The sequence below is a fragment of the Paroedura picta genome, chromosome 6 (assembly GCF_049243985.1).
Source record: "Paroedura picta isolate Pp20150507F chromosome 6, Ppicta_v3.0, whole genome shotgun sequence".
Classification (NCBI taxonomy): domain Eukaryota; kingdom Metazoa; phylum Chordata; class Lepidosauria; order Squamata; family Gekkonidae; genus Paroedura; species Paroedura picta.
Genome location: NC_135374.1, coordinates 38,592,206 through 38,619,096, shown reverse-complemented (window position 1 = coordinate 38,619,096; position 26,891 = coordinate 38,592,206). Strand labels below are relative to the sequence as shown.

Genomic DNA, 26,891 nt, shown 5'->3' with positions numbered 1-26,891 from the left:
GTGTTTTCGTGATATCTGAGGTTAAAGGAGACGGGATCTCCATCTTTCACAATAAACACAGGGGCATACAATTTATTTGCAATGCAGTGGTGTGATGCACAGAATGACAAAGCAAGCCAATTGCTTAATAAGTATGATTTTAATGGAAATATTTCATAGTTGATCATATTTGATTGCTGCCAAATTAAAAAACTGAAGGCACATATTTGTGGATCCATGTAGCAAAATTTGACACCCTTGTGTATACTCCAGGAAAATTAGCTCTTCCACAGCCATAACCCCAGCTGACAATTCCAATCAAAAACCACTTTCCATCACCTTTGCTTCGACATGACAGAGGTCCTCCAGAATCTCCCTAAAAGAAGACATATTGTTTCCTGAAAGTCAATTTTGAAAGCAAGGTTTAACTAATTCTATTACTACAAAAACTCAAATACTTTGGCTACCTTATGAGAAGGAAGGACTCCCTGGAGAAGAGCCTAATGCTGGGAATGATTGAGGGCAAAGGAAGAAGGGGACGACAGAGAATGAAGTGGCTGGATGGAGTCACTGAAGCAGTTGGTGTGAGCTTAAATGGACTCTAGGGAATGGTAGAGGACAGGAAGGCCTGGAGGATCATTGTCCATGAGGTCGCGATGGGTCGGGCATGACTTCGCAAATAACAACAATTACTACAAACATTTGGTAATGTTGATTTAAAAACTACTCGGTAAAGGAATAAAGGAATTTATTATTATTATTATTATTATTATTATTATTATTATTATTATTATTATTATTATTATTATTATTATTATTATTATTATTATTGTTATTAAATTTATATCCCACCTCCCCCCGGAGGCTCGAGGCGGGTCACATACAAACCAATCCCCTAAAACAATAAAAGCACAATAAAACATAATACAAGTAATACAAAAGTTAAGACAAGAATGGCGGCAAAATTCAATATAACTAACCCAGTTCCCCAACCCCTAAGAAGGGAAAGGGAGGGGACAGATGACAGACGCAACCGTCACATTTGTGAGGGGGGCTAGATCTTCTTGCTGCCCGGCCCCAACCGAAAGCCTGGCAGAAGAGCTTCGTCTTGCAGGCCCTGCGGAGTGATGACAATTCCCACAGGGCCCGCAGCTCTTCCGGGACCTCATTCCACCAGGTTGGGGCCCGGACCGAAAAGGCCCTGGCCCTGGTCGAGGCCAGGCGAGCTCCCTTGGGACCGGGAATGACCAATAGGTTAGCCCCTGCAGAGCGTTAGGCCTCTGTATGTAAATGCTTATGTATGGATTTATGGATTGATGTAAACCACAGGGCATCTTCATGTCAGTGTTGCCATGTCTTTGGGCATGGCTTCTGTGTCTCTAATAACTGTTCAACTCTTCTAGGGTTGAGATACGATGAGGAAACAAAAGTTCACCCATAGAAACTAGCCTGCCATATAAGTGTTGAAAGCCATAGAAACTCCACTGGATTGCTGGAAAACTGACTGCCAATCGAAATTTAGACAAAAATCAGCAGTGCTGGAAGATAAAGCAGAAAACTCCTGAAAGGTAAGCTGAAGCTGAAGAAAGGGTGTGCAAGTATGACTGAACAAGGATTTTAACTGAAAAAACTAATTCATGGAAACACAAACCCTTTGAGTGAGTATAGCTTTGGTGACCAGTGACATGTAAGGAGACACCATAATGCAAGCAGTAATACATGTGTTTCTAGCTTCAGATATGTGTGACTAGAAAGTAAGGTTGCCAACTCCAGGTTGCAAATTCCTGGCTATTTGGGAAGTTGAGCTTGAGGGAGGGACTCAGTAGGGATGTGATTTTCATAGAGGAAACTGGTCTCTTTAGTCTGGAAATGAGCTATAATTCCAGGGGATCCCCAGATCCCACCTGGAGGCTGACATCCCTACATATTAATAACTTCAGAATCTTGATTCTGCAAGCAGACCGTCAGTAAGCACTGTGAGGCAGCAAATTTACAATGCGGCTATATCAACAGATTAAAAGTGAGGTCTCATATTATTGAATTCTTGCATATGCAAAAAAATGAATATTAATCCCTGCAAGTGGAAAACTAGTATCCTTCAGAGAAAGTTAAGCCATAACTATTCTCCATAATGTCTAGTTTTCTATGTCCACCAACTTCTTTTGTATGTAAGCACATTTGATCTGTGTCCCAGTTTGGCCAAGTACCTTCAGATCCACATTTACTATTTGATCTGCTCTCTGTAAAAATGAGGCTTTAGATTATAGAATAACAGAATTGGAAGGGACCTCCTGGGTCATATACTGATGATATACGGAAGTGATATAGCAAATTGGACCGGTGCATTATGTGCTAACTGCAGTTAGTTCACGACACCGACACCATTAGAGTTTCACAGTACAGGACTATTTCTGCAATTATCAAATAAGAAGCACAGAATGGTTCGCTAACCAATGTTTGTAGGTGAGACAACAAATACTTACTTTGCAACTATCCCTTTTCCCAGACATCACCCCAGCACACAGCATCCGTGCTGTGATAAGCCCATATGTTGAATGACACAGTGTTTGGTCCACAATTTCAACTTCTGCTTTTTGTAGCACTGACGATCCTTCATTGTCTGAAAAGTAAACTTAAGCTTAATCATAGAATCATAGAGTTGGAAGGGGCCATGCAGGCCATCTAATCATGAAAGCAAGTAGATATTTTCTAGTTGTAATGTTCCATTTGCCACTTGAGATAATTTCCTTAATAACAATGCTATTGTAATGCTTCTCAATGCACCACTTGCCAAGTCTTTACCTGGAAGAATATTCCATTGAAATCTATAGGAACATTCACCCAAGGACATGTAATGATAACTCTAATGGATTTTGTACTTTAGATCACTAAGAAGATTAGCACTGTACGTTGGAAAGAGGGTTAGAAAGTGACTGTGTATTGTGTTCACAGTAGAATGGGGTACTTCAAATAGGATAGTAATTAGTGGTGAGTCAGACAAGGATAAGAAGGGAAAAGTCTTTTATTAAATGCATCTGCTTGTAACTCCTGAGCTGTCTGACTCTCCATCGGCAGCTGTTCCTGCTCCATCTATCATTTCCCTCAGTTCCCCTTACTATGTTCTTTCCAAACTTAAACATATACATTGATATATCGGAGGGTTCCCAATTCAGAGTCTTTTTCTCTCCATCTCCCAAAATAATAGAACACTAAGGATATCCAACCAAGCTGATGGGCAGTAGGTTTAGGACAGACTACTAATCTATATAGAAATATTATTCTATACTGAGAGTGATTAAAATGTGGAATTCGCTGCCAGAGGAAAATTATGACCACAAGAATAAACAGAGTAATGGAGGACAATATCAATGGCAATTAGCACTGGTGACCAAGAGTAACTTCCACATTCAGAGGCACTAGTCCCAGAGCCAGCAGGTAACTTTAGGGGTGGATGTTGGCCTCTAACCTGTTGTTGGCCATCCAAAGGAACTGGTTGGTCACTGTGCTACACAGGATGCTGGACTAGATGGTAACTTGGTGCTGATGCTTCTGTTCTACCTTATTTGTTAAAAAATTTAAAGTACACAGATCAAGCAGCATTCTGCATATAGCAAGTTTTAGCTAAGGGAACTAGATTTGGGGCTGTAAAATTGCTATTATGTTTTCACTAGGCAAGTCTAGGCTTGTCAGAACTGTACAGCTATGAAGGGTCATCCCTAGTTAATATCTGGGGGAGCACCAAGGATGTTTTGGGTTGTTATGCAAAGGCAGGCAATGGCCAACCACTTCTGTCCATCTCTTGCCTTAAAAACCCTATGGGGTTGCCATAAATTGGCTGTGGACAGGGGATAACAGTGTCACAGGTAACTTTCTAAGACCCCTGCTGACTAGTGGAGGCACTACAACTCCCTAGTTTGCATATATAAAAATAAAACATTTCAGTAAATTGATAATTTCTGAGGGATTGTAATAGTCTCTCCTAGCCCTTGGCCCTATGGAACCTGTGGCATGTTCCAGAGATTCTATAAGGCAGCAGCCATTTCCCCCCTGAAGAACAAATACTTGAAAGCATAATCTTTTCTCTCATTTTCCACAAAGTGGTTTTCAACTCTCCCTCTGGAGTTTCTGTTTAAGCTTTACTCCCAACACTATCCTTGACAAAAAGTCACACAGAGGGTTTCTTTGGAAGAAGACAAAGTTGTAAGTACTCTGTGCTTTTTTTAAAAAGTTCTACAATTGTATATTGAAGAAACCAAACTTTTTGCCCATACTAAGAAGCGATCTCACCTGCTTCTTGCTTTTGTCCCCAGCCTGTTACCCAGCACTTCTCCCCTGTGTGCACTCTGTGTATGGTAGGAGGTATACATATTGGTTGGATTAGCCATCTCATTGTGTCAAGCCACGGTGTGCTTAGCTGTAGCAGGGCAATATCATAGTCATAATTTCTACTGTTATAATATTCATGAACTATTATTCTTTGCACAGTAGAGATGAATTTGGCTTTCCCTTTAGTGCGCATTCCCAAATGAGCTATCCAGGTTCTGGGATCTGATAATCTAAAATAAAAAGCAATTAACATTTAAGAATCCATAATGAAATTCTGGGACATGGCAGGAGAGTCAATTTTTAAAAAATGTTTGTTAATATAAAAGCCAGATAAATATAGGATCACCACACTCTGGAGGCTCCAATTTTGCCTGGCCAACCAATATTCTAGGACGGTGCTAGGGGACAACTACTTTTCTCCATAGGATTTGTGCTATGGGCTCCATAAGTTTTCATCTTGTCCCCCCAAGCTGCTTAACATCTACATGTCAAGACATTTGGGGTGAAGTATTCCCAGCACTGATGATCATCAGTATCTTCTCAGCACAACCAATTGTGATGGTGGATATACTGAACTATTGAAGTTGAAGTAATGATTTGGACAAAGGCTAATTAATTGAAGTTCTGTCCAAATAAGATGCAGAGGAGGCAACTGGGAGCAGGGAAAGTTCAGATGGGGGCCAAGCTCACAAAGTCTGAAACTCATTTTATGCTGATGAGGGGGTTTAGGATACATGGAAAAACCTGTACCATTGTTCCTAGGATTTTTTGTTGTGAAAACATCTTTCACCGCATGTACAGCTAGGCTATGCAATGGAACTTGTTACGGAAAAGAGAGGGATTGAGGGGGAATTCTCATGAACTTTGGGAGCATGCCAGAATTATGGCCACTGACTTTACACCCTGATCAAAGGAGAGAGAGGCTATGAAGCCTCTGAGATTGGGATGCATTTCAGTGGCAAAAATGAGTGAGGGAGAAAATGAGCGAGCCAGAGACAGCTGTTTTAAGTGAGGTGAACTATTGTTCCCTCTCCCTCTGCTTCCTATCATATTGAAGCTTCAGTGACTGTGGATCACCTGTCACTCACATGCCACAGTCCCACCAGAAACTTTCTCCTATCAACCCAAGGTCCCCCCACTGCCTTCCCAGAGCATGAGGGAGAATGGCTGGAGGTGGGGCAAGTGGCTGAGATCTGTCAGAGGAAATGTCTGATGCTTTCATATAATCCACATGTGAGAATTTGATTCTTGCTACTTTTTTACATTGTTATCAATAATAATTAATTAATTTGGTTACATTGTAATTACTTTACAGTGAAAGTCAGTACCTAATACATCATTTAAATCATGCAAGGAAGTCTAAATTCAATTATTTCTATGGACTTAGACTGGAGTAACTATGCATAGGATTGATTTCTTAATGATACTGTATTACTTTACATGTTGCATATATTTGGGCTGAAATAAACCAGGAACCACAGAACCACGTGCAGGTAATGACTATGAGCAGAGGGTAGATACTGTGAATAGCTCAGCCTTGTTTGTTTAAAAATAAATGTGGATAGAAATAATATCCTATTAAATCAATACAGTCAGTGAACCTAAAAGTATAGCAGGGGGCAGTATTTTAGAACTGACACAGGTGAGTATTTTGTCAGGTGACCCTCCCCCTTTTTTCTCATCTGTGACTGTGGGATGTGGAGGAAGCCATGACTTGCCAAAAGAGCAGCTTATCCTTGTGCCAAACAAATCAAAGGACTCATGAGGCATGAACAGGGAGGCCATCAGCTGCCAGGAGCTGAGTAGTCATGCACTGGCCCTTAGCACATGCAAGAAAGAGAAACCATTTTCCTAAATGGGTACTGGAAATTGTGTGATTGCTTTGCTTGGCTGACCATGACACATTAATTGAGGACAAGAAACCCATTGTGCTCCATATCTGTCCCATGGCAATACCATCAACCTCTGAAAGGATAGGCCTTAAATGAACCCAGTTAATGACTCACCTGTTTCCTTGAAAACAATGAGCAGCTGAGAGAAGCCATTCCTTTGAAATAACCGACGCACCACAATAAGCAACTCCACCATTAAGGAGGCTGACTTGCCATGGCCATTCGCCTTCTTGTGTATCAGAACCCCCCACAATCCGATGCAATTTATGGCTATATTTTGTACTGCCACAACCTTAAAAGGGGATAACAATTCAACATGGTTCTTGCAGTAGCAATCAGCTACAGTGGACTACAGATTTTTCACTCAATACCAATGTAAGGTAACAATCTCTTTAAAATATAACTTTGTTTTTGGTTCAGTTTCAGTGATCTAAGATAACCATCCCAATCCAGAACTCACGCATAGTCAGATATCCATTTGACAGGCACCTAGACAATCTCTAACTACCACCCCATCCCAATAAATCTCACCCATTTTGTGCCTGGCTATGGAGACTGTCTGTCTGGAATATGGATGAAGCTTTTACATTAAAAATGGTACTTATGCTTTGCAATAAAGCCTGATAACCCAAGAGACATGAATGGGAAGCATAACAAACTCATGGATGGAATCTCATATTTTCTATATGTGCAACTTGCCAAAGAGGAAATAACTGATAATGAGCATGATTCAAAAATGTCTGTTAGGTGAGTATAAGTGTTTGTGCATAAACAGCCAAGAATCATACTTGTGTTTCTTAATACCAGGTCAATGTCTGGCATTACACAACAGTTTTAAACCTCTCCCCAAGTTTCAAGGGATTCCTCTAGTGGTGTCCACACTTGATGTTCAGAGGATTAATGCCCCACTGCATGTGCAGAGACCATAAATGATACTATCCACTGAATCATGGCCAATCATTACAGTTATAATTTTGGTGCAAGTTTATGTCTGGTACTAATGAGAAAAGACATGAACTGTTTTGTGGGAGTTCTGCAGCACATAATTAATCAAGATTTGTTGGGGGTAGACTGAGCAAAATAATGAGACTGTGAGAGTCAGATGAGCACTCCTTGGACCTCTTTGGCTAAAGAGGCCATATGTTAGGGGTTGGCCATGCTGATACCCATACTGGGCAAAATGCTATCTCAATGACTAGGTTTTGGCAGGTGCATATTACTGTGTGCTAGAAGACAGTTTTACATATACCAAGGACTGCCAAGAAGACTAAGTGGATTCCATATTAAATCAAACCTAAACTCTCCCTAGAAGCTCAAATGACTAAACAGAGGCTATCGTACTTTGGTCACAATATGAGAATGCAAGAGTCAGTGGAAGGCCTATTATGCACGGCCGCTGAAACAGCGATTTCAGGTCACATGGAAAACGCAGAGGGGGAAGATGCAAAGCAAACCGCTTACGCACGGGATGGGACGCAATTGCGGCAAAACCCAGAGTAATCAATTATGCATGCGGCGACCTTGGCACGACTTCTGGTTGCGCCCCGGTCACCCGGAAGCTCCACTTTCTTCCGCATTTCGCTAATGCGGCTTTTTCGGCGGCATGCACCGAATCTGTGGCCGGTTGCAGCCGGCGCCATACATTATTGGTGATTTTAGGCGACGTCATTCCACCCCAAATGCGGACCTTCCCCTCCATGCATAATGGGCCGAAAAGGCAAAAATGCTAGGAAAAGTTGAAGGCAGCAGGAAAGGAGGAAGACCCAACATAAGGTGGATAGCCTCTATAACTCTATAAAGGAAGCCACATCCCTCAGTTTGCAATACCTAAGCAAGGCTGGTAATGATACAATGTTTTGGGGCGCATTAATTCATAGGGTTGATGACACATAACAAACACACACAGTTCACAGACCACTAAAAGTTTTCAACTGTATTAGGATTTCAACGTGTATAGAGAGTACTGAACTATCTTTGTGTTTTAAAGACATGTTAGTTCCCAATTCTGTGAACCTTCACGTGGGTGGGTGGGGAGGAAAGTATATACAAAGCCAGATGTATTGTGGAGAGCTTCTGACACAGCCTATCCCCTACCTGGACTGGCCTGTTGAATGGAAATGGAAAAGTGTCCTGCCTATTCAGGGGGATGATCTTTCAAATCACTACTGCTTCATACTACTGCTTCATACAGTCTTCTAGAACTGTAGCCCATGTCTACTAGCCACTCTGAGTACTATCTAAATTTATATCCTTGATCATTTTATTCAAGTATTTCAAAGCAAAGCAATGATTTAACATACCCTTGTGAAAAATGAAATGCTTACTTATTAACTGGAAATTGTTAGGACTGTACACAAGGCAGACTTACTACAATTGATTTCATCACTTCTGTCAAGGCAGTCCACAATCCCATCACATTTTGCATTTCTTTTTCTGAAGCAAATGTTATTATTACACGTAAAAGTATTGTTGGTGCAGGGAATGCCTGAAAACAAACAACCCCAATATTAATATCTTCTGTGTTCTCAATTAACAATTTCTATCCAGGAAATGAAAAAAAACCCACAAAACTTAGTTATTTCCCTTTGTTATTGTTCATAGTATTTTAACTGCACAGTGATAGTCCCAAATGTGACTGAAAGGGTATTAGATACATTCCTGAACATCTATCAGTGGCTACTAGTCATGGTGGCTGAAGGGATACTCCACATTCAGAGTCACTAATCCTCTGAATCAGGAGGCAGCATCAAGGAAGGTCTTGGCCTCTATTGTTGGCCTTCCAGAGGAACTGGTTGTGGGACAGGATATGGACTAGTTGGACCACTGATCTGATCCAGCAGGGCTCTTCTTATGTTCTTAAGTACTGGCTTGCTAAGTGAATGCATGATTATGCAAGATTGATTATAACAGAGAGGCCAACATGAGATGTGTTAAACTGCCACATGTGATTATGGGTGAGGGGGAAATCTCACTTTCAGTGCAGCTTTGTTCATCTCGACCATCTTCACAGTCAATTATTCCATCACAGAAAAGGGAATGTTGCTGTGTTAAGAAGCTGGTATTGCAGCTTTGTTTGGACACATCTAAACAAGGAAGGAAGGAAGAATCAGACAGTCTTTTAAGTAAACAATATTACACATGAATTTAAAGAATAATTCAATTTTCACGTTTTGATTTTTTTTCACATGAGCAAGGACTAACCACAAAAGAGCTCATCACTTTCATCAAAGCAATCATTGATCCCATCACAGCGCTGAGCCTGGCGAACGCACAATCCAGTGTAGCATTGAAAAGATCCAAGAGGACAAGCTAGAGGCAAGATAAGGAAGAGGTGTAAATCCTAGCTTTCCCAGCTGTCCTCTCTATTACGATTTAAAACAACTTGCCTTATGTTCTTCCCCATATGTCTCAATTCAGTTAATGCAATCAGTGCAAGATACTACCATTTATTTCAAAAGGACTTGCACTCACAATTGTCACACAATCTGTCATCACTCAACAACAGCCTGAACAAAAATTGTTCAAAGTTGGCATATCAAGGATGATCTGCAAAGGACATATCTGAACCAGGTGTTTTTGTGTGAAATGTTCCAGAATACAGTGGGTACTTCTGAATTCCTTACAAGACAGTTAAAACCTCATTGAACTACCAATGGCTTGCAAAACCAAAAAGGGAATGAAAATCCAACCTTAACAAAGTCAGGAACTCAACTTTTGTGCTCCTACCAATGGCTTGCACCATAGGGTGCTATTCAATAAGCACAACAGCACCAGCAGCTCTTCTTTCAAGAGAACAGCTTTTCTGTTCACATAGAACTGAAGAGGGTTTGGCCAATTCCCAGTTCTAGCTAGACAATGTGACAAACCTTGTACCTTCCTTTTAAGTAAAGTGGTTCATCTCTTCCCCAGTACATTGAACCGCTCAGATGATCTACAAACCCCACAGTGAGTTCTATATCTGTTAATACAGAAGATGCATCATTTTGGTGAGGACATTTCACTTATAAATTGCTCTCCAGAATAAATTACCAGGCACCTTCTTACTGTTCTTCAGACACCAGATAATGATGGTTTTATCTGCTCGTGTTTGCTACTACTTCTTCAGGATGCCCTTATTCTTATTTTAGATTTTTAGTAATTTTATAGTTGGAGCTTTCTTGCAACTGAATGGTAGGATATTCTGAATATTTTTTCTAAATACCTAGCTCCAAAGAATTGTGTGGTTTCCTCTGTGTGCCCAGTGGAGATATGAACCTGTTTTTGAATTCCATCCTTCCAACAAATATGCATTACCATGTCATATAAAACTTATTTTCATAAGCAGCTTGTGATATGATGAAGAGAGGATGATCTACCAATCCAGGGAAAAGGTTAAACATTCAATTGAAAATTCCCTGGGCATTGGAACATTTAAAGGAACCTTTTATATCTTGCTCATTAGTACTCTGTTGATATTGCAGGTGTAAACAGCACAGGAACAAAAACAGGCTGAAACGAATTACAAAAGATAAAGCCAATCAAAACTTAAATAATCTATATAGCACTAAAGGATTTTGGTGTAAACATGTCTAACATCAAGCAGGCAGCTAGAAGAGATGTGAGGAATGCAAGATTAGATCTCTCAATAGCAGTCTTAAAAAAATAGCTGATGGGGGAAGAAATTTGGATGGGGCCATAATACTAGATTTATGGGAAATATTAGTCCCATCAACTTCTCAAAGCAGAACACAGGAACAGGCAAAAAATGATCATTTTTTAAAAACTATCTGTGCAATACCTTCTGATGTTTTCATTTAAAATTGCATGAATCCATTTTTCTTACTGTGCAAAGGAAAATTAAAGCTGATCTTACGCTGGCTGATGTTGTAGTTTGCATATTCTACCAGAAGTGGCCTCTCTGAAAGCTTGGAACTACATTGGAACTCAACATTAGCCACAAAGCTTGCAATACGAAATATTGTTTGATGATCAATGTAATAGCCACAGTACCTGCAAGATTAATTAGTCTTAACTTGTGATACAGAACACCTTTCCTCAATAAATGACTAGTGATATAATCATCAAGATATATAGTGCTCAGCATGGTCCCATTTGTTGATACTTAAATCTGGGGCCATGGATAGACAAGATGGAGTTTTCTATAAACCTAAAAAAATGCAAGTTTGCACAAAACTCTGAAATCTAGCACATGCGCATACATACACACAAACCTCTCCCATTTCTTTGTCTACTTCTGTTAGGACCACCAATTCATTTTCCTTTGTCAATGAGACAGCCTGCCTCAGGATACATTTTGCCCTATATGTCACCCTGCTCCTCCAACAGAGTGTGTATGTTCTTGGAATGCTGACCTCAAAATTCCTGAGGTGTTACTAATGGGCATGGTTACCCCTTAAAGAACAATCCTAAACCAGTCTATTCATAATCCTACTTGATGCTGCACAATGGGATTTAAACCCAGAAAAGTGTTCTTAGGATTGTACTGTTAGTTACTTACATATGCTCATTAATTTTCCACCATCCATGCTCACAGCTTTTAATGGTCTTTTCACTGATTGTATAGTTATGAAATTTCAATGCTATGCCAAGGTTCTTCTGGGGAGTCTGTATGGAGGAAATATATTTAAATTATTGACAACTAAATACTATTCAGTTACATGGGTTTAATGTATGTGTCTATTACTATCATTACTGTTTAAATTATACCCCACATTTATTGGGATTGGATCTTGTGATTCTCTCCTGCTAAGCTGGATCCTATGACACTCTGTCACTATATGTCTGCCCCAAACCGTTTTCCAGCATAGGAACAGTACTGAGGGGAGGAAGTTATTTCCCCATTTTCCACATGGAGTATTCCATACATGTGGATCAGCAAAAACAGGAAAATAAGTCACCCCAACAATAATGTTTCCCTGTAAGAAAATTACTTGGGAAGAAGGCAGAAGCGGCCTCCCCTGCATGCCCCAGACCCTACTCATTAAAAACCTGACTTTGCCATTTGGAACTGAGACTTCAACAGAGAAAGCCTCCAAGGGAAGACTGATTTTTTAAATTATTAATGGAAGTCTTCCTCTGATGGAGAAAGGTTTTCCTTTTTTGAAGGAAGCCTTTCTCTATTGGAAGAAGACATGTTGGCAGGATGCAGAAGAGGAGCAATTTTCCAGATCAGGTGCAACTAACAAAGAAACTTTGTAGTAATTGTTTAAAAAAGTAAGCTTGACTCTAAAACTGTCCCCAGATGGCTCTACTGACCAATCAGAACTGACCTGATCCCACCTAAAATAGGGAAACCAGTCCTCTCCAGCACATCAGTTTCTATAGCAACCATCATCTCTGTCGAGTCTGGATTCAGTTTCAGAATGTTTTACACGCCCTCCATCTGTGACTCCCAGGGTTTAATCAGCACTAGTGTTCACCTGAAGTCTATTTTGGAATGGGGATGGGTCAGTAATAATAAATAAGGGAGTGCATCTGAGCAAATGCTGAGTGCATTTTCTGAGCAGACTTAAGGAGTTCTGATGCTTATATCACATTATCACAAGGAGAAAGGGGAAGATGATCCAGATCAGTGATTTATAAGCTGGCTTGGGACTCAGCATCTAAGAAATTATCCACAGGTAGCCAGTCGAGAAGCTGGTCTCTGTGTACCAGACCTCAAGGAGTAACAGTGCTTGCCACAGCTCAGCTGCCAGTGCATCAGAAAGCCTGGTGAGAAAGGCCAGGATGGAGCAAGCCAAGAGCAGGTGCAGCTTTACAGCCTCTTACAAGGAAACCTTTCATTTCACATTACAGCTATTTGACCAGAGAGAGAGAGAGAGAGAGAGAGAGAGAGAGAGAGAACGAGAACAGCATTCAGGTTTTGTGCTGTGATCAAAGAATTCTGAGTCTTACAATTTCATCTAAAAAGTAAGAGAGACATGTTTCTGACTGAAGCCAATGACACCAAAGTGGAGTTGTGAAACTCCTCTAAAATAGGAGGTATATATGGATATGGATATGCATATGGATATGGATATGGATATATATATAGTCAAGAAAAAAACAGAAAGAGCATATTTATTTGTTCCTAGCTACAATCTGAATGAACAATCTATTTATAGAAAAGGAACAGAAGGGATGCCTTTGGCAAGCAGCAAAGCAAAGATTAAGAAGTACAGTGCTGTCAGAATCTGTTCAAATATTATTTCCTTTACACTAGAACAGTTCACACATGCATATACATTGCTTGGGGGGGGGGGGGTTGATTGCATAGGCCAACTGGGAAACACCTGGTAATCATTTGCCCTTCTCTTTTTTCAGTTACTTTGAAACAAATGTGTGAATCAAAAAGGCAAGAGCCTTAGTCTACACAGCTTTATTGTGAAAACTTTCTTAGCGCTTGGGCTGGTGGCTTAGCCTAGCATTTGTGAACAGACTAGGCCCACTTTGCCAGATGAGAACATGCTGCCTGCAGAAGGGTTTACTGGGGTTCCAATTTACGGCAACCCAGTGAATTAATGATTTCCAAAACATCCTATTATTAACAATCTTGTTTAGGTCTTGCAAACTGAAGGTTATGGCTTCATTAGTTAAGTCTTTGCCATTTCATGTTGTGTCTTCTTATTTTCTTGCTTATTTTCTTGCCTCCATTTTTTCTAACATTACTGTCTTTTCCAGTAAATCCTGTCTTCTCTTAATGTGAATAAAATGTGATAGCCTCAAGTAGGTTATTTCAGGTTTTAGAGAGGGTTCAGCCTTGATTTGATCTCTTTGGTATTTTTGGTGGTCCATGGTATCTGCCAAACTCTCTCTCAGTACAAGTTTTGTCCTTATAAAAGCCAACATGTAGTTGCTTAGTGAATGTTTAAGAATGTTCTGTCAGTTGTTGTCCAGCTTTTGGTTTAGTTAAATGGAATGCTAGCATTCTGTTTTCCATTTTGTGCTGTTTTCATGGGTATCCCCAATAGTTTGACATGTTGATAGTGGTGAGAAATAGAAAAGTAGAACTTATCATCACAATGGCTGTTGGAAAGTACCACTGTGGTGTTTTGAAGTATTAGCATGTTTGAAGCCGTTTATAGTTTCTCCTTCAGGCATACAATGAGTCTAAGGCCTGGGTCGATGAAAAGAACACCACATTCTTTACCTTGGATATGGCTCACTCTTCAAAGTCACGCTTATCTACATCTTCAGATAGGTTACGTGATACCTTCTGGAACTTTACCTCTTTGAGATTCTGATGGGAGATAGTAGTTTGAATGTGTCTTGTCAGAAAAAGTAACTTGTGTGGTAAAACTGGAAGAATGCTGCATTAGAACTAAAAGCCAGGATCGAAACTTCATTCAACTAAACAATGTCCTGGGTGACCAGGGGCCAGTCACAGGGCCATTGTGAAGATAAAATGGAGGCATTCCTTCTTGTAAGAAATTTGGAATAAAATTGTACTGGACAAGTATGATAGATTTTTTAAAAAACTATTGGAAATGCCAGGAGTGGTGAGATAAAAATTGAAAGTATTAATAAAATACTAATAATTGAAAACTGGTATATCAGCGGCAGCACATATTTCTAAGAAAATAAAATAATAATAATACTTGAAAACTGGAATATCAGCAACAGCACATATTTCTAGGATAGTGCTTTCCAAGAGCAGGGAGGATATCTTTTTCTTTAACCGGAAGGGACACACATGTTACCCCAACTGCAGTCCGAAAGGATATAGAAACAACTATAAAATATGCAATTACCCCACAAGGAACAGAATCATCTTTTCCATGATATGGGAAGGGGAGTTACCTGGAAATTCCATGAACAAATGCATTTTGGAGGGTAATAACTTGGGTAATATGGGCTTGTGATTCTCCCTTCCAAGCCAGCACTTCCTAATGCCAGGATAGCTTTGCCACATTCTAACAACAAAAGAAATATTATATTATTATTATACTATTATTAGTAGCATTATATAGTCCAGAAATAAACCAAGAACCAGCCTCCAAAGGAAAAGTTATTTGGACCTATAGACCAACACAATGGGGTAGATGGGAAGAAATAGAAAACTAGCAAATTCGGAACACAGCTAATATCAGAATACTACTCAGAGGCGTTAAACTTGCACTGCCTTCCTGACCCTCCCATGTTTTCTTTTGGCCTCACTGTTCCTTTTTGCCTACTGATGAGGCAGCAAGGGAAAACAAAGTGAACATCTCCCATCCACTCCTTGGCTTGTCAATCACTGTAAGCCACCAATCCCAGAAGAGTGCTTGTTTCGGGGACTCAAACTTATATCTCTCTGAGCTCCGAAATTAAGTTAAAGGGGGGGGCACTTCCATATTGTTATGTGGTAATGCCACAACACAAAAGCATTTTTTAAATGAATACTTCTGCTTTGCTATGGAGAAAAGCCACAACAACAAAGCATTAACTTGTCTTTTGGGGATTCTTGGTGTTATGGTCTGTATGTCTGGGTAGATTTATGAGAGGCTGGACATGATAAATGGACCCCAATGAGTGATTATGTGTGAATAGTAAGGCTTAAAAACAAAAAGCATGGATGCCCAGCTGATCGCGATAGGGTTGCTTCATCACACACACACCCTTTACCCATTAAACCCCAAATGCCAGAAACACAAATGGGGAGGTATCTTGGCTGCTTGATCAAAAAACCACCGAGGACAATTAACAGAACATTTTATTTTAACGTAGGGAATGTTGCTTTGTGGTCCTGCAGCAATGTGGACTGCACCATTAATATATATATTCTAAGGCAGGAAATGGGGAGGGCAAGCAAAATGCTATGGAGACTGTCATGTGTTTCTCCCTCCACACAGACTTGCCCCTGGTTGCTTCCTGATGTGAAGCATGATAAGAAGCAAAGATAAGAGTTGGCAATTTCCCTCATCACTAGGTAAATCTGGCCAAAACTCGCACCAGCCTCTGCACAGCCTTGGGTTGCTGCCAACATCATGTGGAAGCAGCACAATAACCCACCAGCAAGAAGAGGCTATCCAGTGGCAAATTCCTCATGCAGAAGTGGTCTCAGACAATAGAAATATCTCTGCAAAAAATTGTTATATTTTGTTAATCTCATATTGTCCTCCAATTTCCAAGTTTTGGCCTGCTTGTATGATACTGGTACAGCAGTGGGCAGCGTGTCTCTCTGTCCATCCGGCAAAGCAGCCCTGCCTCAGTCCGATTCATTATTTTAGAATACCCTCATCAGTATATTGAAGAAAAATTTCTTGACATGAATGTGAACTGTACATTTTAAACCCTTATGCGTTGCTGACATTGTGCATTCATGCAACAACTGCTCCATCTACTGGCACAATGCAGTACAAAGCACATTTCTTGTATTTGCAATGGAAGACCATTGCAATTACTGTTGTTTTACAACTGGATGGCTCTGCTTTACTTGTACCAATACATTTCCCATCCCAAGCGGCTGCAAAAGTGTTTTCCTTCGGTGCAAGATGCTGTAAGAATGGGCAGTCGCTAGCAGACTCCATTATACTGTCATTGAAAACACTTCATAAAAGATGTCCTTCTATGAAAATATACTCCTTCACTGGTGCATGAGTTATACTGATACCCTGAGTATAGCTATGGGTGCCACAAAAACTGAATAAAACCCCTTAAGGAGATAGGTGATTGGTGTCAAAAAGGAAATGCAAAAAGATTGTCAGAAAAGCTAAAAAGAGCTTGACATGCTTAGATTAATGAGGGTGAGATAATTTCAGATGGGGAACTTTATTACACTGGTATGACCATCACATACTTTCTTGTGGAATCAGTTCAAAAGAGCCATGGATTTCTTTCACTGTATGCGCTTTTGTAGACTTCAGGGTGACCAGCATCATATTATTTGTGGAAACAAATGACATAAGGGATGTGGTTGGCTCACAAATTCTGAAACAAATGGAAAACTTTTATTTAACATATAAGTTGAAATTTGTTAGCTATCATTAGCCTTATTAGGCCAAGCATTTTTTTTTTGTATCCAAGTGAACAAAATATGTTCTCCTGGATATTTTAAATGTGTGTGTGCATGTGAAGGTGATCTGGCTGCAACATCTGATTGCCAGGGCTGATTTGGCTGATCTGGCTGGCTAGCCAGGTGTCCCCTACCGCTCCATGTGTGTCCCTCCAGAAGCTGCATACTTGGTGGAAGAGGACAACCTTCCCAGATAGAAGGAGTGTACCATTCTTCAGTCAGGGACTATGATGGAAAAAAATCATACTTTTTGATGAAAATCACGGTGTAAAACTTCACCAAGTAAGGACCAAAATAGGTGTGATCATAGAAATATTTGTACTGCAAAAAATGTGCATTAGTACTTATATATGGACAAATACAAAAACCACCAGTAACTTACCATGTATAACATCATAAATATAAATCTTGGTTTAGATTCTATGTTCCAGAAGTTCCAGTGATGAAACAGCTTTTCTATTGACAGCTGTGATTGATTTTGTACACAGTTCAATAATAACTGCAATGAAAGTGATTTAATCCATTGGCAGAACTTAGTTCCAATGTGATTCTGGTCCATCGGTGTCAGTACATTATAATTCTTTCATGTACATGGCATGTTGTTTTGGTAATCACCCAATATAATTACATTACATGGGGCTCAATTTACAGATATGTCTCTCTACTCATTCAATCTCTATTTGCAATCTCTCACAGAAACAATTAGCTCCTGCTGCTAGTGCAGTGGTCCCCAACCCCCAATCCGGAGACCGGTCCCTGTCCGTGGATCAGTCAGTACTGGGTCGCGGCTCCTCCTTGTCCTCCACCTTGACTGCTGCCTCGGGGGCTGCCCTGCCACTCTGCCGCCGGCTCACCTTTGGTGTTCTCCAGTGGCTACCATGACTGGGGCTCCCCCCGGCATGGCACTGTGCAGGTGCTGCTGGCAGCGTCCCCCAGTGGGCAGTGGGAAGTCAGGGGCGCCAGCGGGAAAGCAAGTGGAGCAGAGGTTCAGGCGGTGGTGACGTCCCTCGGCAAAAGACTACCCCCCCCCCAGGCCTCAGTAAAATTGTCAAGCGTTGACCCGTCCCCGGTGATAAAATGGTTGGGGACCACTGTGCTAGTGGACAGAAAATTTTATTAATCATGTTACCAATGATGCTGCAAATGTCTATGGCGAAAAGAGATAAGATAGTGTCTTATTCTTGTATGCTAGAAAGATTCCACTCTATTAAACAGACTGAATACAGCTTCTTTAGATGTTCAAAGGCATACCTACCGATACAGTATCTTACTTTTGACTGGCATCAGGGAATCATAAATGGTCAGGGAGTCAGTAATGCAGTTGTCTGCTTCAATCTGAATGGATGCTATGGAGAGGCGAATAAGGTATCCAACCAATGCAATCAATTTGAAATAGCAGATCATCTTTCCTGGTGTTACAGAAAAGTCCAAAGGAAAGTGCTGATGAAGACTATCTGCATATAGGTCATACATGCAGTTTGAACCTGTGGAAATAGTTCATTTCCAACGCTCGTCAGTAGAACTAAGAATATCGCACTTGGAAAAATTCACAAATCTAGTTGTACATACAGATGAAACCGTGTTTTTCTAGGGTCTGCAATAAAGAGAATTCAATGCACTTACAACTTGGTTCATCCACATTGTCCAGAGTCAGAATTGAATAGATAAATACATTTCAATGATTTATTTTAAAGTGGCTATACATTTTTAAGAATGGAGAATGAGGAGAAAAGTGTCCTTTTCCTCTTCTGTTCCAAGCCCCTTGTGTGTCATGTTTATTAAACTGTAATTTTCATTTCCATGCCGATCACAATGAAGGCCAAGACAAATGTCTATGCAGCTAGCACCTAGGTTGACTGGATCTCCATGTATTTAGGGTGGCTTACAGTAGAGATAATCTGTTTCTACCAGTGTAATTCTACAGACAGAAGTGATGTGGCTCAGTAGTAATGCATGTAGTTCATATTTAAAACATCTCAGGTTCAATCCTTGCCAATTCCAGTCTCAAGTAGCAGGTGCCAGTAAAGCATAGACAATGCTGGACTAATATGTTCATCTGTTTCAGCCACAAAAATTATCTTAATAAACAGATTGTTAGCACAGGAAAATCTCACATTTGGCATGCAAGAATCCCATTGACTTCAGTAGAAAGAGATACACACATAGAGGAAGAATTATATTTTTGTAGCACAAAATATTGGAAGTAAACATTTCCCTTTAAAGTGAAAGAAGAAAGTTTTTTAAAGGCAAGGACCATTGTGTACCTGCTCCAGTTGTTGAAGAGTAATCTGATCGGAGCCCAGCTGCATAGGAAACGAAAAAGAAATGAACCTATCCATGTTTTAACAAAGTTTCTAATAAATTACTTCAGCAGTCATCATCTGAATGTAGCATTTTATTGTTTTAACTACTGATATGCAACACGAAAAGAAAAATTGAGTCACATGACAATTTTTCATGGAAATTCATGAAACATATATAAATAGCGGCCGCGGCTCGGCGCGGCCACCATTGACGCCGCGGGAGCGCCCCAGGATGATGCGGCTCTCAGCAGCGTCATCTGGCCGCGCCCGAAGCGCGGCTGAAGAGGGGTGGGGCAGCCGGCCTATAAAAGGCCGAACACGAGGCTGCCCGCCCTCTTCGCGCCCAGCCGTTCGCCGGAGCAGACACCCACCCTCCCTCCCCAGTTGGAATAAATAAATAAATAAGTTTTCTTGTCGCAGCAGCTGGGTATGCTTGGTGGTGAGCCTGTTGGCAGGGAACCCGCCTGCGTGCGGGGCTCCCTGAGGTGGGTGTCTCATTAAAGAGACCGGCAGTGCCCCGGGCGTGGCCTACCCAGCTGGGAGGCCAGGGGCCCGGGGGTCCAAGCGGCGGGGGGACTCGATGGAGGCGGACGCCCGTTGGGTCTCTTGCAGCCACTTCCCCGGGATTCCGCGGCGGAAGGCGTCCCATCCTCCCGGCTGGGAGTGAGGAGTGGAGCCGGAGCGCCGCGGTTCATGGTAGGCAGCCGGACGGCTGACGGGGTTCAGGCTCTCTCAGCAGCATACGGCCAACCCTTCGTTGTGGGTGGTCTGTTAATAAAAGGCTGCGGCCATATTATTGCCAAAACTGGAGTCGCGTCATCACTGGGTTAGTCGCCACCTGCCAGTCAATGGAAATTCTGTATGATGTACCTGCTGTTAGACTGTATAATTTTAATATGAAGACCAAATGACTGTATACTATAGCAATCTCACCCTCTTTTCCTCCTTACGCACTGGATTTTCCCTTTTTTCCTTCTTTTTTAATGAGCAGCCCCTATATTTATATTCTTCTTATTTATCTATGGCTGTCCTACCTAGTCTGAGGAAGAGTGCTTGCACTTGAAAGCTCACACCTTGAATAAATCTTTGTTGGTCTTAAAGGTGTTACTGGACTTTGATTTTATTGTGCTACCTAGTCACTTTAATACATATATTGATGCCAGCCCAGTCCAGGGAACTGAGGGAAGGGACACAATCACTTTTAGATCCAGCTCCTGAAATGTCACAGGGGAGGCTTTTAAAAATTCAAAATAAACAAAATATTTTATTTAATTTACAGGGGGAAAGAATCAGGAGCTGGATGTATGACGTGAACCAATAATAAAACTGAGGTAACTTTGTAAACACACTAAGTCCCGATAATTCATTGCCAACAAGTAAGTCTGCTATTCAAAAAGGTCTTTGAGAACTTTGGAGCGCAAGGCTTTTTTTTCAGTTTTTGCTTAGACATTCAAGCATAGGTTTCTGAGTTTCACTGACTCTTAAAGTCTGGATGACAGGAACATACAACCAGGTTCCCAAAATCCTTCTACACAGACAAGTATCACTCTTCTATTAAGAGCTATGTCTGTTTTCACTGGCATGGGATTATTTCTCTTAACTAGAAGCAATTTCCTTTTCTGACTTGAATAGGGATCCTCTCTGACTCCTTTTGCCTCTTCCCAGTCCAGGGTCAGTGCTTAACTGTCTCTTCTTCAGCTATTAGTTCTCAACTGTCATTTCTTAACTGATTCTCTCCACAGAATTCCATTTGAACAGCCTGTCACTCAAAGATTCTCAGATTCTGTCAGGCATTAACCCTTGGCAGTCCATCACATATAAACACAGCCAAACACACACACATCCTCCTCTTCCCAAAAATGGATCGACATATGGCAAGGGCAGACACAATACACTGTGAATACAAACCTAGAATTGCCAATTCCTGATTGAAAATTCCTGAGTTTTGGAGGGAGAAGCTTAGGAGGGGAGGATTTGAGGAGGGGAGATACTTCAATGCATTTAGTTTGCTGGGAAGATGTACTAGAGTAATTCTTAAGGTTTATACTTATTCTGGCACAGCATAATGCTGTATACATTGCATTCAAGATTCAGAAGAAATACCAACCACTAAGTACAATGGAGTCCATATCAACAGCCAGGCCCTGAAGACTCCCAATTGATGTTCGATTGGTGATGCTTGTCTGAATTGAATTCTTTAAAATAGCAGCTACACAGTCTTCACAAAATACTTGCCCTTTTGCCTGTGGCACCACAAACACAATCCAGAAATGTACCAAGAGGCCCCCAAGATTGTTATTACTGAAAATAGATACAAAATAAATTATATCAGCAGTTCTTAGAACAAAATATAGAAAAAATGTTATTTATTTAAAAGCTTTTGGATGGATTAACCTTTTTTTACTGGGCACAGAACTACTTGGTGTACAGGAATTTTGTCACATTTGATGAGACCTGTATTTTGCAGTAAAAGAAACGCCTTGCACACAGCTTTCAAAGACTATTTAAATGTGATTTCCTCTCTCAAAGAAGCACAACTGCAAATACACACACACACAAACAACTCACCTGACATCTGAGACAACGGACTGCTTATAAAGTTTGGAGAAAGCAGAACGTTTATAAATGAGGTTCATCTGAAAGACAAAAGTCACAGAATAGTTTTGCAGGTCTAGACAAGAGATTATTGGCAAGAAATATTAAAGAGGATTGACTATACTAAATAGGCACATATAAGAGATTTAACTGCCTTGTCTATTTTTAACCATCAATAAAATTTAGTTTAGTCATTTTGCACAACATCTCCAGAATGGGATGACCAAATGCAATGTTTAGTAGAGCAATTTCCTTTGCTGGATGAGATTAATAATATCTTGATGTTTTACAAGGTATTTTTCTCTATATAAATGTCCAGGATGAAAATGTTGGTGGAAGGGTTTTCCTAAAGATCAGGGTTTTCCTGAAAGTGCAGCTTCTCTTTTAATGCTAGGCTTCTTCTCACTTCTATGAAATTGTAAACTCAACCATTTCAGCAGAAGCAGATTAGCCTTTAATCTTATCAGAAAAGTGGGCAATTGCCCTTGGGTGCTACTGGCAGCCATGAGCAAACAAAGCAGAGCAGTAGGGGTGCTGGTAGTTTCATAGGAGCCATTCAGCTCAGACTCAACCACCAGGGGAGACAATAGGCAAATCTGGGTCTCCTGTCTTTGTTGATTCAAGCCTTCCCAGCTTACTGGTCTGAAGATGAAGCCAAGACATACAGTTCCAACTTCACTAAACAAGCAATAGCGCTGGAATGATGTATCACTCACTGTCAAAAGGCAAGGGTTTGCAGAATCCATCTATTATCTAATGGGGATCCATTTCATACAGTTAGCAGATTTTCTTTTCCTTACCACTCGCTGCACATTCTGTGCCACAGAAAGGAACTCCCTTGACTCCTTCTGCCGATACTCAGGGAGGAACTCAATATTGGCAATACGAAATAATCCAACAAAGTATAAAGCATCCTTGCTTTCAGCCTGAACTGTAACGCACATGAGGAAAGTTACCTTGTTTTCAATGTCATTATAGAAACAGTAATTATTACCAGAAACTTGAGATGATGGTTGAAGACAGACACAACTTTCTAAATCCACCCCATTTTTAAAATGCTGACATTCAGTTTGAACTCACATTTGCTATTTGTTTTACATACATATAAGTTTCGACCTAGGTTGCCAAGAGGAAGTACTTGTCCCCACCCCTTGTCTCAGGCAATAGCCAACAGGTCCTGTGCTACACCATACTTTTACTTATGAAGCATTCTCCCAATAGTATATGCATGATATGATTTTTTGTAAAATATTATATCTGTCTTCACCCACAGATGACATGGCAACATGCTGTCCTTATGGGATGAAAAAAAAGGAAGAAAAAAGAAGGAAAATGTATTTTCGCAAAATCTGCCATCACTGTCAGGCTCTTTTATGGTGGGAAGAGGGCCCATTGGTAAGAAGGAGGGCCACCAATGGAAAGCAGCTTTGGAGTTTTGGGTTTGCAGTCTTAGGGGTGAGTCATTAATTATGGGATCAGATAAATGTTTTTTTTCCCAAACTCCATTATCCAACATCTTTCTGTCTTTTTGTTTTTCCAAACAGATTTTCTCCAGCATTTTCCTTCTAGACCCTAATCCCAGAAAGATACAAATACTAGTATGACATCCATTTAGTGCATAGCAGCCAAAAACAAAAGCAGAATCTTGTGGCACATTCATCAAAGAATGGATGGGGGTGGGGTTATGAGCAAACCTATAAAAAACACTGTTACAATAAGTGTGTTACTTTGTAAGGTGCCATGAAACTTTGCTTGGTTTTAAATTCAGAAAGAGAGGCGTCCCAGCATTCACATTTTCTGTAGTAGTGGTAAAAATAACCTACACACTTGTGTAAACTGAGATCCACCCTGTTTTATAAAGCACTGTAACATAACAAATATGAAAAAGTACTCCAGTGGCTTTGTAAACAAAAGGTGGGTATGGGGACCCTTTAATACATTTGTAGAAAGCCCCATAGGAGGCATTGCTGAAACAAATTTGCAAAAACTCACCGATAAAGAGCCACAGTAGTGTCCATGTTATAACTCCTATAGTGAAGAGCACGACTGTAAACAGGATTATTATATTTTGAAAATTCCAGATAGACTTTCTTTTTGATTTCCTCTTTGTTTTTGTGAGTTTTCGTGCAAGCCTATCCCATTTTGCTTCCGTTTCTGCCATTTGCAATGATACATTTGAAACCTAAATCAAAAGGCAAAAACTGCTACTAATTCACAGCATCTTTTAATTAATCCAATGCAGATACATTTTCATTGTTCTGTGCAGGCCTTGGGTTGTGCATATACTATATGCATGTAAGAGAGCAGGATTGCTCCTGCTGGCTGTCTCTCCAGTCAAATATCTTCATGGAGGTCTGGCTTATATACATATAAGCTAGGCATTTAAATTAAAGATGTCAGGCCTTCTACTGTAGTGGAAGCCTACCAGCAATTCCCATTGATGCCTGGTAGTACCTTAGACACCATCATGAGAAATTGGAGTGGGGGGAGTGATGCTCCAGTGACATACCAGCATACCTAAATTTTAGATTTTAATAGCAAATTAGGCGTATCTTTGGATACTTAAATTGAATTTTTAATATTATGTGTTACTCCTGTTATATAAACCATCCTGAGCCCACATGTGGGGAGGGGCAGTATAAAAGCCAAACAAATAAATAATAAAATACACTTATTATTCTTGTTTCTTGTTATTTATATATTTACCTTTTTACCACAATAACTATGATGGATTTTGTATTGTTGCCTCAGGTGCAAAATAAGCTAGGAACAGTTCTGAGGGGACCTCAGTAGGACAGAACACCAGATAGTTCCTCCCTCCAAAGCAGCCATTTTCTCAAGGGAACTGATCTCTGTAATCTGGATATCTCTCACAGATTTCCTGGCCCCACCTGGAGGCTGGCAACCCTAGTTCTTCATTCAGTGTATGTTTCCACTGAGGAGTATCATATATACTTTACACTCTTTTGTATAGTACGTTTCTTATTTTAAAACAATATGCTTGGTGTTGGTAAGCACTAGTAAGGGGCAACTGACACTCAATCACTAGGCCAAAATCAGAGAAGGGCTGAGAAAAACACACGTGGAACTTCTTTGCAACAGCAGCAGATGAGACAAGTGGCAATTCAGTTTAAACAGTGCCAGGCATGCTTGCAAGTTCTTGCTGAGCACTATTATGGCAGATCTACGTGAACAAACATGACTGATATGTCTATTGTTTCCAATGGATCAAAACATAGAACTAAGTGTTTCCCACAAGGGAAATGTTTTTACAGGGTCTATTTCCTTTTTCTTGTGAAGAGAGAATTGTGGAATGTTACAGTATTGGGAATATCTTTTATAACATATTTATTGACAAATATACATGTAAAGTATAGGATAACACCTAGATACTGGAAATTCCACACACACCCCCCCCCCCCCGAGCAAACATGTTCTTACTGCTCCAAAAGGATTCTTCTTATCATCCTGATACAAATTCAGATCTGTTTCCTTTGCTGGTTACATTTACAACTATTTATTTCCAACATTTTCTAAGCAGGTCAGATGTATGTAGTCAGTAAGACAACCCAAGGCATCAAAAGTCATTAGTGAACATTTATAAAACTTCTTTAGGCTATCAGTACCAATTAAAGAATCCCCTTTAGCTGTTTAACTAGACAAAACCCTAGAGATCATTTCCTATTGCCAATGAGGCAGCACACAACTGCATTTAATGGAGGTTTCGAAATATGTATTTTTATGTATTTGATCAGTTTACATTTAGGTTTCTTCTTGTTGATCTTTTCTTCTGTAAAATGCCTCCGCTATATTCCAGCAAACTACCTGTATGGGTACCATTGGCAGAAAAATCAATTTTCCACAGGACCGTCTTCTCTGAAGCAGCAAATTTAATGGCTGTTAGAATTGACTGTTACAACTGAAGTATACCAAATTATTTTTAAACTCTTAGAACAATGCTTCTTTTTTCTTATGCTTATTCCAATTACACCTTGTGGAATTCATTTCCACTAATAAAGCAATTTAAGTATCACAGAACACTAAATTATTTAAATCCTTTTCTTCCTTTTTACCACATGTCAGGTCTCCAGGATAGTGTAGTTACTATGCCAACTAGCCGCATGCAGATTATATTTAGATACACTACTTTTCTTTTCTTTTTTAATATGAAGGATAAAAATAGTTTAACAAAAAGTACCTTTTAGTTCTTAAGAAAGATGAGCTGCCATAAACTCTTGTCTATTAATTTGTTTTACCAGTGACTAAATACACACTCTTCATACAAAAACAAACACAATATTTTTTCATCTAGGAATCTAGTAAAATTTACTGCAGCATTCTATTGGCAGTTACTTCTCAGATACAGATTTCACTAAAAATATGATTAACTGAAACATATTCAAGTAGAATCAAGCAGAATACTTCAATTCATGCTTAAATTTCCTTACTTACACTTAATTCATCTTCAGGACTGGCTGCCTTGTCACTGGTTTGTTCATCCATTGTACAAGAATCCATTTCTTTGAAAAGATCAAACAAAATTCACACCATACACTCTAAAAGTCTCAAACAAAGGAGCTACTAGTAAAGACTTTTAGGAGCTGTTGCCCAAGAGAGACTGGTAACACTGCCCAATAAGACCTGCTTGGGACGGCATCAGTTTACATCGAGAATTTCCATTGGTAATTTCATCTGCCCAAGTCTTTCTGTTACTCTGAATATTTTTAGTTAAAAAAAACATTATCAAGTACCACGGTTGTAGGAGGGAAGCAAATTGAGATGTGGGGAATTATTTTCTTAAATTATTATTCTAAAGATTTCCAT

At 40.2% G+C, this 26,891-nt stretch overlaps 1 protein-coding gene across 1 annotated transcript; it reads right to left on the bottom strand.

Moving 5' to 3' along the window:
• Positions 1 to 66: 66 nt before the first annotated feature.
• On the bottom strand, positions 67 to 26,683 carry TMPRSS7 (transmembrane serine protease 7). Its single transcript, XM_077342184.1, has 18 exons — positions 26,520 to 26,683; positions 24,060 to 24,249; positions 22,868 to 22,998; positions 22,041 to 22,108; positions 21,580 to 21,773; positions 19,434 to 19,472; positions 18,425 to 18,653; positions 16,954 to 17,084; positions 14,976 to 15,088; positions 11,695 to 11,801; positions 11,020 to 11,186; positions 9,399 to 9,506; positions 9,170 to 9,280; positions 8,566 to 8,682; positions 6,312 to 6,489; positions 4,267 to 4,535; positions 2,463 to 2,599; positions 67 to 377 (listed from the first exon to the last, which is right to left on the bottom strand). Exons 1-18 carry the CDS (start codon positions 26,583 to 26,585, stop codon positions 315 to 317), a joined length of 2,418 nt encoding a protein of 805 aa, XP_077198299.1. The 5' UTR covers positions 26,586 to 26,683; the 3' UTR covers positions 67 to 314.
• Positions 26,684 to 26,891: the final 208 nt, after the last annotated feature.

Bases quoted from the DNA above. Each gene is read 5' to 3' on its own strand.
- TMPRSS7 (XM_077342184.1), bottom strand. From the start codon at position 26,585: ATGGATTCTTGTACAATGGATGAACAAACCAGTGACAAGGCAGCCAGT. The intron at 15,089-16,953 runs GTATGTGATGGT...TTTTGTTGTTAG, and splicing joins TGAACTGATTCCACAAGAAA to AATGTGGCAAAGCTATCCTG. The intron at 9,281-9,398 runs GTTAGTCCTTGC...TTCCTTGTTTAG, and splicing joins AAGTGATGAGCTCTTTTGTG to ATGTGTCCAAACAAAGCTGC.